Source organism: Hyalella azteca, unplaced genomic scaffold (genome assembly GCF_000764305.2).
Source record: "Hyalella azteca isolate HAZT.00-mixed unplaced genomic scaffold, Hazt_2.0.2 contig17860, whole genome shotgun sequence".
Classification (NCBI taxonomy): Eukaryota; Metazoa; Arthropoda; class Malacostraca; order Amphipoda; family Hyalellidae; genus Hyalella; species Hyalella azteca.
In genome coordinates this window covers 31,272-47,692 of record NW_025947629.1, presented here as the reverse complement: position 1 = coordinate 47,692, position 16,421 = coordinate 31,272, and the positions used below count along the sequence as shown (strand labels likewise).

The window sequence follows — 16,421 nt, the reverse complement described above, 5'->3', positions numbered from 1 at the left end:
TCTGAGTGCAACACTTGTGATATCTTCACCAGCAGTTTTGAAGGTGTTTTTTTCTCAATCAACCCTAATTAACAATAAAAATTATTCATCCTAATCAAAAACAAAGAAATGTATTTTAAGTTTTACAAATACTGACAATTTCAAGACATGGGGGATAGGCTGATTTCAATTCATTTGAACTTTTATTTTCATTTACTTTTGTGCAACTTTTATTTGTACAAGAAGAATCTTGTAGGCGATTGTCCAGCAGTTAAAAACTTCAATTTTATTTAAAATTAGTACATAGACAAGCCTAAACAAAGACAAATTTAGTACATAGAAAAGCACAAAATATTACATCCATGCAATTCCAATTTTACTGTAAGATCATTTAGGTTATAGGTTGAACTTTTAGATTGAGACTCGCCTGATCCTTGTGGTCTAGGAGCTTAGCTGAACTATTAATAGTAGTAACTTGAACATAACTAATAACTAATAGAACTAGTAGTAACTTAAACAAAACTGAATTAGTGACTGGTCACTAGAACTAGCAATTATCACGTCATTACCTCTGCAGATCACGTCATTACCAGGCAGATAACGGTCACAATCACCTACTTCCATTTCTATCGCCAGAAAAAAATGGATAAAATTCATTTTAATTCGGACCTCGCTTGGCGCGTGGGAAAGTTACCGTGGGAAACTTTGAGTAACTTTCTCTCCCTCGAACTTTCGGAACGTACATCCCCTATCAGCAGGGGTCATCCCATGGTCGGATGTGCACTGTTGTACGGAATTTATTAGCCAACGATTTATTTATTTATTCAGTCAAGCAAATTAAATCACAAATCTACCGTCAGTTAAGTTGGTCAGCGTATTTCGGTGATGTTTTTATCTACTATGCAAAGAACTACAAAATGGGGGTTTGACTCTAATTTTTAAATAAATAATGCTTAATTTATATTACTTAATCACCTTATTATTTATCATATTATCTAATTATTTATTTTATTCACTGCGTGTTAATTGCCCTAATTTCTGCCACCAGATTTGTAGGAGTTAAGCAAATCTGAGATTCGAATGTGGTTAGATTTAAGCTACACTCCAGTTTCACAGAACTTAATATAAATATATAGGAATATAATATAATAAATTTAATTTACGTGAAATTTGTGTACAATGAAGACATGTGGCAGCTGCGTGGGAGTTACATCGTATTTTTTCGTCATCTTCGTGACGATGTTACACGTCACGACAGCTGGTGACGTCACGACAGCTGATGACGTCACGCCTGGTGGTGACGTCACGCCTGCTGATGACGTCACGGCAGCTGGTGACGTCACGACAGCTGGTGACGTCACGACAGCTGGTGACGTCACGGCAGCTGGTGACGCTGAAGAGGGCAACCCTCAAATAAGAGGGAACAACCCCCCACCCCCGTGAGGGGGGTGAGAGGGGTGAGAGGGGATAGTGATGAAAAAACTGCGTTGCGAAAATGAAGTCACCTACCGGGAAGTGAACACATTTTTTATTTATTTATTATATTTCTTATCTTTAATCTAATGCATTAAAATGTACCTCTTCCCCACTGACTAAAAATCACATTCAATGTCCTCCCCAAGTACCGTGTACCCAGAGTTCATTTAAGGACACTAACCCAAAGCCATGCTGAGGCACCGCTTTCGACGGCCACCAAGTTCCCCTCCATACATTTTTTCACAACATCGGAGCAGTCTTTACCGACCTGCCTGCTCTCGATCGTCTCGATCTCGACCTGCCTGCTGACTGAACTACCAATATCACAACCTGAAAGACACACTGTACACAAAATACATCATCGTCATTCAGCTAGTATTCCCTGACGATATTAACTGCAATAGAAACACAATAAAACATCCTCCGCAGAAATGCCAATATCGACTCGTATCGCGCGCCGTTACAGTTCAACGGCTGGCCTCCTCCAATACCAACAATAAACAAATTAGAACTATTACTTCTGAGGCCAGCATGATCCAGTCACCGCATACTCTTAATTAAGCAGCTACAAAAGCAGAATCAGCAATAACATCAATGATGTATGCACCTACTGTGATCTTCCCGGATGACGTGTCCCAGCTCTTCAACCGCGTCAACAACCGAACATCCTTCAACCCCGTAGATCTTTGTAGAGACCCAGCAGCGGTTGTGTGCTGGCTCCAGACATGACTGGACCAGCCTTAACAAAATTCGGGGACCGCCTATAGGTTTCGTCCGAATAGTCACTACACTCGGCGCAAAGTTATTCTAGGGCTTCTTGACCACACGATCAAAATCAGTTCCTGGTCAGAATCTCCTCTTCGGCTGAGAGCATGACAAGGGTTGGCCGAGCCGAGTCATACCGAACTAGCATGCTGCCCAGAGGCTGCTCTTCGAACACTGAGCCGAAGCGGACAAGCTGCTCCCCGAGTCCTAGGCGGCGCTAATGCAGAGTCGCTCTCGCCTCTAAATTTTGTTAGGGAGTGATCCGAAGCCAGGTGCGAGGCACCAACTACAACAACGGCTGCCAAGCGCTGGCCACCAGCCACACTAAAAAATGAACTGAGCTTCGTAATGTTCGAACCCGCAATTAGTTCCTCTGATCTCGGTGCCGCTATACCATTGCGGATAGCGGCGCTAACCGTTGCGCTACAGTGGTACTCCTGACTTTATACTCCCTCCTCCCCGTGTTTATCTGCAGAATAATAGTCTTCCAGAACTGAGCTCCCCCCAGAGTCCGACCCCCAATGGTATTGACACCCCCAACTCCTATGAGTCTTCCCCTGATTACCTGTTAAAGAACAGTCACCCCTATCACCCCCTATCAACAGGATACCTGTTGAACAACAGTCACCCCTATCACCCCCTATCAACAGGGTACCTGTTGAACAACAGTCACCCCTATCACCCCCCTATCAACAGGGTACCTGCTAAACAACATTCACCCCTATCACTCCCTATCAACAGGGTACCTGTTGAACAACAGTCACCCCGGTCTGTTCCTGGCTGCGTTCAACCGACAGAAGCAACAGAGTCTCGCACTCGCGCGCTTTGGCTACGCCGCCCTACGCGCCTCTGAGAGGCTGAGCAGACAGTGAGTAACTTGACCCACCTGCCAGTAAGTAATATGACCAGCAGAAAGTGCGTCGCTAATTGGACAAAATGCCCCATCCATTTTTCTGGGTGTAGCTGCCGCGGTGGTGGGGGCCCCGGTTTTGTCAGGGGTCAATCATTTAAATGGGTTGTTGTAACCATAAATTTTAATATAATTCATGTTCAGTGTTCGCTGAAATATTTATTGGGAAGGGGCAGTCGAAATAAACTGAAGGAAAACGCATCAGGAAACTCGCTTTCTTCTTTCCCAAGCTAATGCACTTTCCTTGCTTCACTTTCACCTTCACTTTCCTTGCTTGGCTTTCCACGTAACTGCAGCGGCATCCTGCTGGCGGCTGACAAGCACTGTAAATTATCACTGCCATTCCGACTTTCATTCCAGCTTACATTACCACTCACGTTCCCACTTACTTTCCCACACATTCCCACTTACGTTCCTAATTAAACGCCCACTTACATTCCCAATTAAATTCCCACTTACATTCCCACTCACATTCTCACTTATATTCCTACTTACATTCCAGCTGACATCCTCCCTTTGTTCCAGCTGACACCTCCCCTGTTCCAGCAGTCACCTCCCCCTGTTCCAGCTGACACCTCCCCCTGTTCCAGCTGACACCCCCCCCTGTTCCAGCTGACACCTCCCCCTGTTCCAGCTAACACCTCCCCCTGTTCCAGCTAACACCTCCCCCCGTTCCAGCTAACTCCTCCCCCTGTTCCAGCTGTTCCTCCTCCTGTTCCAGCTAACTCCTCCCCCTGTTCCACCTGACACCTCCCCCTGTTCCAGCTGACACCTCCCCTGTTCCAGTTAACTCCTCCCCCTGTTCCAGCTGACACCTCCTCCTGTTCCAGGTTCCAGCTGAGTAGGCAACAGGCGCTGTTCGGTCTGGAACAGGTCAGTGTTCAGAACACGGCGCTGTTCTCCGCCTGCCCGTTCAAGACGTCGACGTCTGAGGACGCGACGTTCCGACGTCCCTGTCCCGCCTACAGCGTCATGTACAGGACGTTGGACGGGTCCTGTAATAACGTCGACCATCCGCAGTGGGGCGCCGCCCTTCGGCCCTTCGCACGGTTCCTGCCCCCAGATTATTTGTGAGTAACGTACCCTCTTGAACGTACCCCTTCACTGTACCACTAACGTACCCCCTACACTGTACCACTGACGTACCCCCCCTTCACTGTACCAGTAACGTACCCCCTTCACTGTGCCACTAACGTACCCCCTACACCTGTCTCTTATACACATCTAGATGTGTATAAGAGACAGCCCCTTCACTGTACTATTAACGTTCCCCCTTCACTGTACCACTAACGTACCCCCTTCACTGTACTATTAACGTTCCCCCTTCACTGTACCACTAACGTACCCCCTTCACTGTACTATTAACGTCCCCCCTTCACTGTACTATTAACGTCCCCCCTTCACTGTACCACTAACGTACCCCCCTTCACTGTACTATTAACGTTCCCCCTTCACTGTACCACTAACGTACCCCCTTCACTGTACCACTAACGTACCCCTCTTCACTATTACGTTCCCCTTCACTGTAACGTCAACACATGCGTTATGTTTTGGTTCACTATTCATCATTATATGTCAGCATGAGTATAGCAGTTAACTCACAATAGTAATATAATAAATTATCATTATACATAATATGATATAATACTATACAAAAATTAATACTATAATATAACAGTATTTTATTTCTTTTATATATAGTATAAAAACACAAGTAATAATATGTATAGTGAAATATAATATAATATACTTATCGGCATATATAATTACATATCCCAATATTATATAGTTCTTTATTATTTATGTATATAATTAATAATTATTTTCTTTAATAATTTATTTAATTAATAATTTAATATACCCCCGCCCCCCAAGGACGGCATTTACATATCCCGATTTTATATGGTATTTTATTATATATTAATTTAATAATTATTTTAAATAATAATTTATTTCATTAATACTCTAATAAACCCCACCCAGAGACGGCATTTACATATCCCGATATTTTATGGTATTTTATTATTTATTAATTTAATAATTATTTTAAATAATAATTTATTTATTTAATAATTTATTAACACCCCCCCCGGCCCCCCAGGGACGGCATCGAGCAATTATATAGAATATTATTATTTATCAATATAACATACCAACAACCCCCCCGCCCCCCGCCAGGGATGGTATCGAGCAATTATATAGAATATTATTATTTATTAATATAATATACTAATAACCCCCCGCCTCCCGCCAGGGACGGCATTTACATATCCCAATATTATAATGTATTTGATTATTTATTAATTTAATAATTATTTTAATTAATAATTTATTTATTTAATAATTTAATAACCCCCTCAGGGATGGGATCGAGCAGCTGCGGGAGTCAGTGCGGGGGGGCGAGCTCCCCAACCCCCGGCGGGTGTCGTCCACCGTCCACCGTCCCCTCAACCGCCCCTCGTCCCGCATCACGATGATGGTGATGCAGTGGGGACAGTTCCTGGACCATGACCTGACGGGTGAGTGATGAAGGTGATTTATAATATTATATATTTTATACTATTTAATATTAAAGTGAATATATCTTTCTTATAATGGTAATTCTAATAATGATTTTAATATACGAGTTGAGTATAAATATTAGAGTAATGTTTATAAAGTAACAATATAAAGTAGGTAATATAAAGTAGAGTAAAATAGTAAAAACACGATTATTAAGTTTTCTTTTAAAATTCTCGCTTCATAATTTTCTTAACAAAGCAAAATATTTTCTAATATTAAGTTTTATTCTGACATTTTTCCTTTTTTTATATACTATTATGCTAAGTTTCCTTAAAATAGTCTACTATCATTATATTTTTAGATATTCATGCTTCATACTAATTTACATCCTTGTAATGCTAGTGCTCCTAATGATATGTGATGATATTCGCCAACAACAGATAAGCAAAGATAACGCAAAGTAAATTTATCATATTTTTTATGATAACGTTTTGAAGACCAGCTCCATCATCACTTCAAAATTCTAGGCTAATCATTTTAGTTTCCTTATCGATCTAATCTGCCGCTTGCCCATCTGCCCCATTCACGCCGATTAATAATCGTTGTATAATTTCAAACGGAAACCTCGTCTTGATGCCGTGTAGTACACTTCTTATCAAATCGATACAAATAGATAAGTTTCATGCTGCTTTGCTGATTTGTCCTTGCTTTGGTTTTCTGTTTTTAGCGCATTTTCTCATTTATGGAAAAAAGGCGCTATTGTGCTCGTCATGTCCGTCTGTCTGTCCGTTCGTGACTTCACGTTTTCCTTCGACGAGAAAATGCGCTCTCTGTCACTCACTGCAGTGAGTACTGATCGAGTTATATTTTTCCTAATTCTTCGAATTAATAATGAAGCCAGTGAATGATGGAGCATTTCTACCCCCCCAACATCCCATCCCCCCTCACTCCCCCTCTTCCCCCAGCACCCCGACTGCCTCCCCATCCTCATCTCCCCCGGGGACAGCTTTTATTCCTCCTGGAACCAAACGTGCATGGAATTCCTGCGCTCCTCCCCCGCGCCCAGACCCAACTGCGGGCTGGGGCCCCGGGACCAGATAAACCAGGTGGGCCTGGGACTAGATGAACTAGGTGGGCCTGGGACCAGATAAACCAGGTGGGCCTGGGACTAGATGAACTAGGTGGGCCTGGGACTAGATGAACTAGGTGGGCCCGGGACTAGATGAACTAGGTGGCTGGGACTAGATGAACTAGGTGGGCCTGGGACTAGATGAACTAGGTGGGCCTAGATGAACTAGGTGGGCCCGGGACTAGATGAACTAGGTGGGCCTGGGACTAGATGAACTAGGTGGGCCTGGGACTAGATGAACTAGGTGGGCCTGGGACCAGATGAACCAGGTGGGCCTGGGACCAGATAAACCAGGTGGGCCCCGGAACCAGATAAACCAGGTGAGCCAGGGACCAGATAAACCAGGTGGGCCCCGGGACCAGATAAACCAGGTGGGCCCCGGGACCAGATAAACCAGGTGGGCCTGGGACCAGATAAACCAGGTGGGCCTCGGGACCAGATAAACCAGGTGGGCCAGGGACCAGATAAACCAGGCGGGCCCTGGGACCAGATAAACCAGGTGGGCCTGGGACCAGATAAACCAGGTGGGCCCCGGGACCAGATAAACCAGGTGGGCCTGGGACCAGATAAACCAGGTGGGCCCTGGGACCAGATAAACCAGGTGGGCCTGGGACCAGATAAACCAGGTGGGCCTGGGACCAGATAAACCAGGTGGGCCCCGGGACCAGATAAACCAGGTGGGCCCCGGAACCAGATAAACCAGGTGGACCTGGGACCAGATAAACCAGATGGGCCAGGGACCAGATAAACCAGGTGTGCCAGGGATCAGATAAACCAGGCGGGCCCCAGGACCAGATAAACCAGGTGGGCCAGGGACTAGATGAACTAGGTGGGCCTGGGACCAGATGAACTAGGTGGGCCTGGGACCAGATAAACCAGGTGGGCATGGGACCAGATAAACCAGGTGGGCCCCGGAACCAGATAAACCAGGGACCAGATAAACCAGCTGGGCCAGGGACCAGATAAACCAGGTGGGCATGGGACCAGATAAACCAGGTGGGCCTGGGACCAGATAAACCAGGTGGGCCTGGGACCAGATGAACTAGGTGGGCCAGGGACCAGATAAACCAGATGGGCATGGGACCAGATCAACCAGGTGGGCCCTGGGACCAGATAAACCAGGTGGGCCTGGAACCAGTTGAACTAGGTGGGCCAGGGACCAGATAAACCAGGTAGGCATGGGACCAGATAAACCAGGTGGGCCCTGGGACCAGATAAACCAGGTGGGCCTGGGACCAGATGAACTAGGTGGGCCAGGGACCAGATAAACCAGGTGGGCCCCGGAACCAGATAAACCAGGTGGGCCAGGGACCAGATCAACCAGGTGGGCCCTGGGACTAGATGAACTAGGTGGGCCCTGGGACCAGATAAACCAGGTGGAACTGGGACTAGATGAACTAGGTGGGCCTGGGACTAGATGAACTAGGTGGGCCCGGGACTAGATGAACTAGGTGGGGCTGGGACTAGATGAACTAGGTGGGCCTGGGACTGGATGAACCAGGTGGGCCTGGGACTAGATGAACTAGGTGGACCAGGGACTAGATGAACTAGGTGGGCCCTGGGACCAGATAAACCAGGTGGGACTGGGACTAGATGAACTAGGTGGGCCTGGGACTAGATGAACTAGGTTTGGCCCGGGACTAGATGAACTAGGTGGGCCTGGGACTAGATGAACTAGGTGGGCCCGGGACTAGATGAACTAGGTGGGCCTGGGACTAAATGAACCAGGTGGGCCTTAGGCTAGATTAACCAGGTAGATCAGGGACTAGGTGAAATAGATGGGCGTGGGACCATTGAAGAGTGTGCCACTGACTGTAACTGTAAGTGCCACTGACTGCAACTGTGCGTGGCACTGACTGTAACTGTGCGTGGCACTGACTGTAACTGTGCGTGCCACTGACTGTAACTGTGCGTGCCACTGACTGTAACTGTGCCTGCCACCGACTGTAACTGTACATGCCACCGACTGTAACTGCACATGCCACTGACTGTAACTGTACCTGCCACTGACTGTCATTGTACAAGCACTGACTGTAACTGTATATGCCACTGACTGTAACTGTACGTGCCACTAACGGTAACTGCGCTGAAGGCTGCATGCCACTGACTGTAACTGTACATGCCACTGACTGTACCCCCGGCAGGTCACTGGGTACATAGACGCCTCTAACGTCTACGGCTCCGACGACCGCGAGATGGCGCAGCTGCGGCTCTGGGAGGGCGGTCAGTGGCTCTGATAATAAGATAAGAATATACTAATAATGATAATGATTGAATAATAAACAACAATATTACAAAAGCGCAAATAAATAATAATGATAATAACACAACAATGTACGCCGATACCGTCTTGAGTCCTGTGAATGACAATGACTTGAACTGAACAATAAACAACAATACAAACGTACAAATAAATAATAATAGTAATGACACTAAAAATATACAGGGATGCTGCGCTACAAGCCGGTGCGGTTCAGGAAGCCCCTCCTCCCCCCCCTCGAGGGGTTTGTGGAGGGGGAGTGTCGGGAGAACTCAAGGAACCTGCACTGCTTCCACGCGGGGGACGGGCGGGTCAACGAGCAGCCAGGTGGGTCAACGAGCAGCCAGGTGGGTCAACGAGCAGCCAGGTGGGTCAACGAGCAGCCAGGTGGGTCAAGTCCCCTCGGGCAGACATCCCCTTTGAATTGTACTCGTTGGTGCCAGGCTTCATGAATGCAGTTGAAATAAATTTATTTATACGGGTATAAATTCGGATAATTGTAAGACAATTTTGAGGGATTTCTGCAACGCGAGGTCGCATAATGCGACGAAAATCACGTAGTGCTATATTTTCGATAATTGGTTTATGCTCAATTGTGCGACACCGAAAAGTTGAATGCAATTGTGCGACATGCCTTTTGACGTGTGGTTAGGGTTAGGGTTGCAGGGGTTAGGTTTAGACAGGTTTTAATTTTTTTTATCTAAATAGAGTTTGAAAAAAACATATATGTACATTGTATATATTATATGTCATAATGTTCTAATGCGTGAGGCTCTCTTACTCATGTAAAATTTTAAGAGCAGGTAAAGGGCAGACAAGTCACTTTTCAATTCTCTTATTATATAAATGAAATCCCTGCTCCAAATCAGCCGCTAACCGGTTGTGGTGGTTTAAATCCTGCTGCAAACTTGGTGGTATTCGGCAGGCATGCCAGAACCTTCTCTAAACCTGCTCTAAACCTTCTCCAAATCTGCTTTAAACGTTCTCCAAATGTTCTCTAAACAGTTTCCGAATCTGCTCTAAGCCTTCTCTAAATCTGCTCTAAACCTTCTCCAAATCTGCTCTAAACGTTCTCCAAACGTTCTCTAAACAGTTTCCGAATTTGCTCTAAGCCGTCTCTAAATCTGCTCTAAACCTTCTCCAAATCTGCTCTAAACCTTCTCCAAATGTGCTCTAAACCTCCAAATGTGCTCTAAACCTTCTCCAAATCTGCTCCAAATCCTTATTATAAAACTGCTTTAAACCTACTCAAAATCTTCTTTTTCCTTTAGTTGGCTAAAGTTCCAATTATTCAACGGGTAACTCCTGCTAATTACCAAACAATTAATTCACGATAATGAGCTCACTAACAGCTAATGAGTCAATTAAACACAGCGCTGGCCGGCATGCACACGCTGTGGCTGCGGGAGCACAACCGCGTGGCGGTGGAGCTGGCGGCGGTCAACCCGCACTGGAACGACGACCGCCTCTTCTTCGAAGCCCGCCAGGTGGTGGCGGCCGCCATGCAGCGCATCACGTACGGGGAGTGGCTCCCCGCCGTCCTGGGTACGTTGTGGCACGGTAGGGTATGTGTTGGGGCACGTTAGGGGATACGTTGGGGCACGTTAGGGCACGTGTTGGGTTCGTGAGATACGTTACTGCATTTGGGTGCTTCAGTTCATGCATAACCCTAACAAAATTCTGGAACCAGGACTAACTAGGCCGACTAGGCTGCTCTACTGCTAAAGAGTAGCTGCACTCTGCGCAAAGTCATTTTGGTCTACTTGGCTACCCGAGCAAAATCAGTTTCTGGTCAGAATCTCAATTTAAATTTTATAGCGCCCTGAGAGTAACACAATTAAACGTGTCCTGAGCGTACTACAAATGTGTCCTGGCGTCAACAAAATTTGGGGACCACCTAAGCTTCGGTCGAATAGTTACTACACTCGGCGCAAAGGTATTCTGGGTTTGCTTGGTCAACCAATCGAAATCGGTTTCTGGTCAGAATCTCCTTTCCGACTTTATAGTCGCCTTAGAGTATGAAAAGGGTTAACCAAGCCGAGTCATACCGAACTAGCAAGCTGCCCAGAGGCTGCCCGACGAACCTTGTGTCGAAGCGGACATAGAGCGGCTGATTTACGTGCTCCCCGAGTCCTAGGCGGTCCCAATGCAGGGTCGCGCACTCCTCTAAATTTTGTTAAGGCTGAGAGCGTGGTGATGCAGTGGTGGGTGACAGTAGTGGCTGATTTACGTGCTTTGCTAGTTCTGGGAGGCACTCGGTGCAGAGTCGGGCCCAAATTCAAATTCTTTTAGAGAATACCTTAGCTTGGGTACGTAAGTATGGGTACTGTCTTATTTGTTCATTAATAAATATTCTCGTTACAGGGCCTACTGTAATGAAGGTGTTCCGGTTACCGTTACAACGGCACGGGTACTACCGCGGCTACAAGGCAACCGTCAACCCGACGATCACAAACTCCGTTGGCGCGGCCGCCTTCCGCTTCGGCCACAGCCTTCTGCAGCACTCGCTGCCTCGCTGCGATAAAACGGGACGTCGTTTTCCGTTCAGTGAGTGGTGATAAAACGGGACGTCGTTTCCCGTTCAGTGAGTGGTGGTGAAATGGGACGTTGTTTCCTGTTCAGTGAGTGGTGATAAAACGGGACGTCGTTTCCCGTTCAGTGAGTGGTGGTGAAATGGTCCGTTGTTTCCAGTTCAGTGAGTGGCGATAAAACGGGACGTTGCTTCCCGTTCAGTGAGTGGAAGTATAACGGGACGACGTTTCCCGTTCAGTGAGTGGTGGTGAAAACGGTGACGCTTCCAGCAGCATGACCAAATAACGGTAGAGGTTATAAGAAGTATATCCTCTAGTTCATTTAATCTGTACATGAACCTGTACTCGATGAATCTCAACTTGAAGCTCCAACCTTCTTTTCTAATTCCACTGAGGGATTCATGCTCTTCTATTTAACGCATCACCTACAGCCCTTGTTTATCCAGCTTCGAAACCATGCAGGTCGAAGGAACTGCTTATCTTATCTTAACTTATCCCACAAGGAACTGCTACATCCACTTTATCGGTTCCGCCATCTTGTCTTATAAGCAAGCTGTATCATCTTGACATTTGACCTTTCGTTTATCTTGTGCGCTTTTTCACCATTCCTTTCGTCCATTTTATTCCAAGCTTGTCTTGACTCCTTCGTTCGGTCACTTCCTTGTTTCCCCTTCATACATTTCTCCTAGTCGTTCTCTCTTTCTTCATCTTTCTTCCCTTCATTGGATATCCTTTTCAGTCTTCCATCTGTTGCATCTCCAGGGTTATCCTCACTTTCGTCCTTAAATATCTGTGGAATTCCCCTTGTCTTTTCCTCTTATTTGCTGTCCTAGCTTCTCTTCTGAAGTTCTGTGCATTATTGCCTGGTTTTAACGGGACTCTCCACGCGTCCCCAGCCATCAAGCTGCACCAAGAGCTCATGAATCCCTCCAACATCCACAACTTCGGCAGCGTCGACCGCCTCATGCTGGGCATGGCCTTCGAGCGATCCCAGAGTCGCGACGTCTACATCACCGACGAGCTCACCAACCGACTCTTCCAGATGCCCAGTGGGTTCTATGGCATTATGGGGCATGATAGGGGCGTGATGAAGAGATAGTATGTGACTGTGTGGGGTATGATCAAGCATAGACCGTGGCATGCATGGAGCTGGTCGGACATCCACATTGGTAGACAGTTCACCACACGACTCGCCCCGCAGGTCCATCGGGTTCTATAGTCATTCATAGTTGGTAGTTATACCAACCGTGATTAAGTACTAAACTGATGGTTGTAGTTCATGCTTACAGGTTTTTTATACAGTATACCTTTTTTTTACACAATAACTGTCAGATCGCCGGAATTTTGCAGTACATTAACGAGAAGGCGGTGCGTGCCGGAGGAACTCTACTGAGACATTGGCTTATCTGAGCAATGCCTCACTGAGACATTGGCTTAACTGAACAATGCCTTACTGCATGAGACATTAGCTTAACTGAGCAATGCCTGAGCTTGACTTAGCATGACCATTTTCCCCCATTACGTGACGGCTTATAAAGCCTTGCCCACGTAACACTCCACAGGGCATTAAAGTGATCGCAATAAGATCGCAACCTTTACCTCAGAAGTCTCGATAACATCTCACCTGACAATTAAGAAGGTTGTTACATTTTAGTCTGAAGAATCTGCCCGCTGTTGGAGTGTGTGTTGCCCGTACAATGGTGTGTCTATGGGGTATCCGCGTCTAGAGTCCTGCTATGCTCACTTTATTCTCATAGTCCAGGGGTAATTTACCTAATAAATGATTAGGTTAGGTTAGTTAAGGGGCAGGTTTGCGGCACACTGAATGACGGCTTCACATAACACAAAACTATATTCACTGTAGGTCGACAACAAAACTTTTGCGTTGAAATCCTGTTGTGTAATTAAAGATGAGAGGAAGTCACCTTCTTCGATAAAATGTGACCAAACACGTTGCATTTTCTCGTCGTTCCTGGTAAAGTTATCGCACATCCACTCACTCTCGCGTTTACGACTGGACTGCCATTTGCTTTACTGATTTATCTGTGTTCTAGAATTTTCGAACTGACGATGGAGCTGGACTCCGAAACGTTTTCTTTAAATATACTATAAATTTTGTGGAGTTTTCTTTGCTTTTAAGTTCTTAGTGAATTTGCGATTCAAGCAAACGAGTGACCCCTGTGGGAAGAGCCCTGTGTATAGCTTTGTAACTAAATACAATAAGGCAGGCTTCAGCCAACACTGTCGAGCACGAGCCGGTCACGGTCCAGTTCAATATTCTTTAATGCATTTCTATAGAAGCATTCACACCAACCGTGCAAGGCACCGGCCTGCCATATCCATGGTGTGAATTCTTCTATGGAAATGCATTAAAGAATATTAGACTGGACCGTGACTTGCAGAATGGTGTGATACGGCCTGTAGGCGACATAGCAACGCCATATTTAGCAGCAAAACTCAGCGATGTAATATATAGGCTGGAGTTTGGCCTAGGCCAGCGCAGATTATAGGACTACGACTTTTGATATGCAACAAGATTAATTTTCGTTCATTATTCATTAATCTTCTTCCATATTCATAACTTGTACTCCCAGTTCATTTCTTGTCCTATTCAAAATAGTTATCTTTCTCCCATCTCTCATTATCCTCCTTTATTCAAATCATGGCACCCTCTTGGGAGCCCATTATCTCCCATACTCTTCCATTATCCCCCACTCCCCAACCACATCCACTTCTCAGCTCATTGTCCTCCCCAATTATACCCCATTATCCTCACACTTCTGCACCCACTTCAGTGCCCATTACCTCCATTCTCTCCTCGCTCCTTTACCCACTTTAATGCCCATTACCCCCATTACCCCCATTTTCCCCCAACTCCAGCACTCACTTTGGTGCCTATAACCCCCATTACCCCCATTTTCCCCCAACTTCAGCGCTTCTTATCTTCGGCGCTCATAATCCCCATTACCCTCCTTTCTCCCCCAACTTCTGCACACACTTCAATACCCATTACCCCCATTACCTCCATTCTCTCCTCGCTCCTTCACCCACTTCAATGCTCATTACCCCTATTACCCCCCATTCTCCCCTCGCTCCTTCACCCACTTCAATACCCATTATCCCCATTACCCTCCATTCTCCCCAACATCAGCACCCATTTCAGTGCCCATTACCCCCATTTCCCCATTCTCCCCTCGCTCCATCACCCACTTCGGTGCCCATTTTCCCCCATTACCCCCCATTCCCCCCCCCAGGCACCCACTTCGGCATGGACTTGGCTGCCATCAACATCCAGCGGGGTCGGGACCACGGCCTGCCGGCCTACAACGTCTGGCGGGAGCAGTGCGGCCTGCACCGCTTCGCTAACTGGGGGGAACTGCTGCAGGTCATGGATGATGACACTGTGGGCAGGCTGGCTGCAGTGTACAGGTCAGTATACTGTGGGCAGGCTGGCTGCTGTGTACAGGTCAGTATACTGTGGGCAGGCTGGCTGCTGTGTACAGGTAAGTATGCAGGCTGATCACAATTGATGGGGCTGAAAGTTACCTACAACTTACAACTAACTTAACCTAAAAACCGTAATTTTCAATTCATTACGCAACCTGGAGCAGAATGTCGATATTTAACCATTCAATCTGCTCCACAATTGAATCCGCGAGTGCAAGACCGCTGAACAGCTTCTGCTATCTGCAGGCTGTGACGAAACTAAATTTGCCAACTTGATCCTAATCGATTCCTAAATTAAATTACAATGTTAAAATAAGAGCGAGACTTTATTATGTTATTAATAGGCAATCGAGATGCTCCTGCCATTAAACAAACATGTTCACCACACGTCACCCACTTTTCCCCCAGTGACGTGAATGACGTGGACCTGTTCACCGGAGGCCTCGCAGAGAAGCCCGTCGTGTACGGCCTCGTGGGGCCAACCTTCGCCTGCATCCTGGGCCAGCAGTTCCTGAACCTGCGACGGGGTGAGTGGGTGGGGCCAGTGGGGAGTGGGATGGGGCCAGCAGTTCCTGAACCTGCGACGGGGTGAGTGGGTGGGGCCAGTGGCTGTCTCTTATACACATCTAGATGTGTATAAGAGACAGGTTCCTGGACCATGACCTGACTGGTGGGTGATGAAGGTGATACATCAGCATGATGGTGATGCAGTGGGGACAGTTCCTGGACCATGACCTGACTGGTGGGTGATGAAGGTGATACATCAGCATGATGGTGATGCAGTGGGGACAGTTNGCGTGGGATGGGGCCAGCGGGGCGTGGGATGGGGCCAGGTAAAAGATTCTGGTCCACTTCTGATGAATCAAGTATCAATTTCTTTCCGTGTGTTACAAATAAGGTGGAGGGAGTGTTGCAATATTGAAAAAAATACTTTAATATTTTATTCCGGTATAATAATGCTGATAGAAGGTGTGCACATTAGATGTGCACACGTTGTCACATTGGTACGGTGCACATAACATGTACACGTTATAACATTTGCGTACGAAAGCAGACCACGACTAGTCCCTGAATAAACTAGAACCAACCCGGACGCTTAAATTAAAACAGTGTCGCCTAAAATTAATTATAGAAAACAATTCACTGGAGAAAGTCTACGGTTTTTACGCCTGATATTTAAGTATCTTTGTCCCCGCTTCATTGTATGTATATAGTCTGAAGCTCTTCATTGTACGCTTTATTGTGCTTCATTTATATATATTTTTCTTGCTATTGCTTCTCCTCTCTACACCTGCCATACACCTGCCATGCACCTGCCACGCACCTGCCACGCACCTGCCATGCACCTGCCATGCACCTGCCACGCACCTGCCATGCACCTGCCATGCACCTGCCATGCACCTGCCATGCACCTGCCATGCA

The 16,421-nt window shown here is 46.6% G+C and overlaps 1 protein-coding gene across 1 annotated transcript in view; it reads left to right on the top strand.

The window, feature by feature from the left end:
- Window positions 1-2,052: 2,052 nt before the first annotated feature.
- The window catches only part of LOC108669926 (peroxidase), a 19,189-nt gene continuing 4,820 nt past the window's right edge, over window positions 2,053-16,421 (top strand). Inside the window, 12 exon segments of the mRNA XM_047885422.1 lie at window positions 2,053-2,143; window positions 2,962-3,088; window positions 3,961-4,200; window positions 5,492-5,662; window positions 6,534-6,738; window positions 8,906-8,984; window positions 9,208-9,348; window positions 10,396-10,566; window positions 11,386-11,568; window positions 12,449-12,601; window positions 14,807-14,981; window positions 15,408-15,526. Of these exon segments, the coding sequence (XP_047741378.1) occupies window positions 2,053-2,143; window positions 2,962-3,088; window positions 3,961-4,200; window positions 5,492-5,662; window positions 6,534-6,738; window positions 8,906-8,984; window positions 9,208-9,348; window positions 10,396-10,566; window positions 11,386-11,568; window positions 12,449-12,601; window positions 14,807-14,981; window positions 15,408-15,526 (1,855 nt within the window).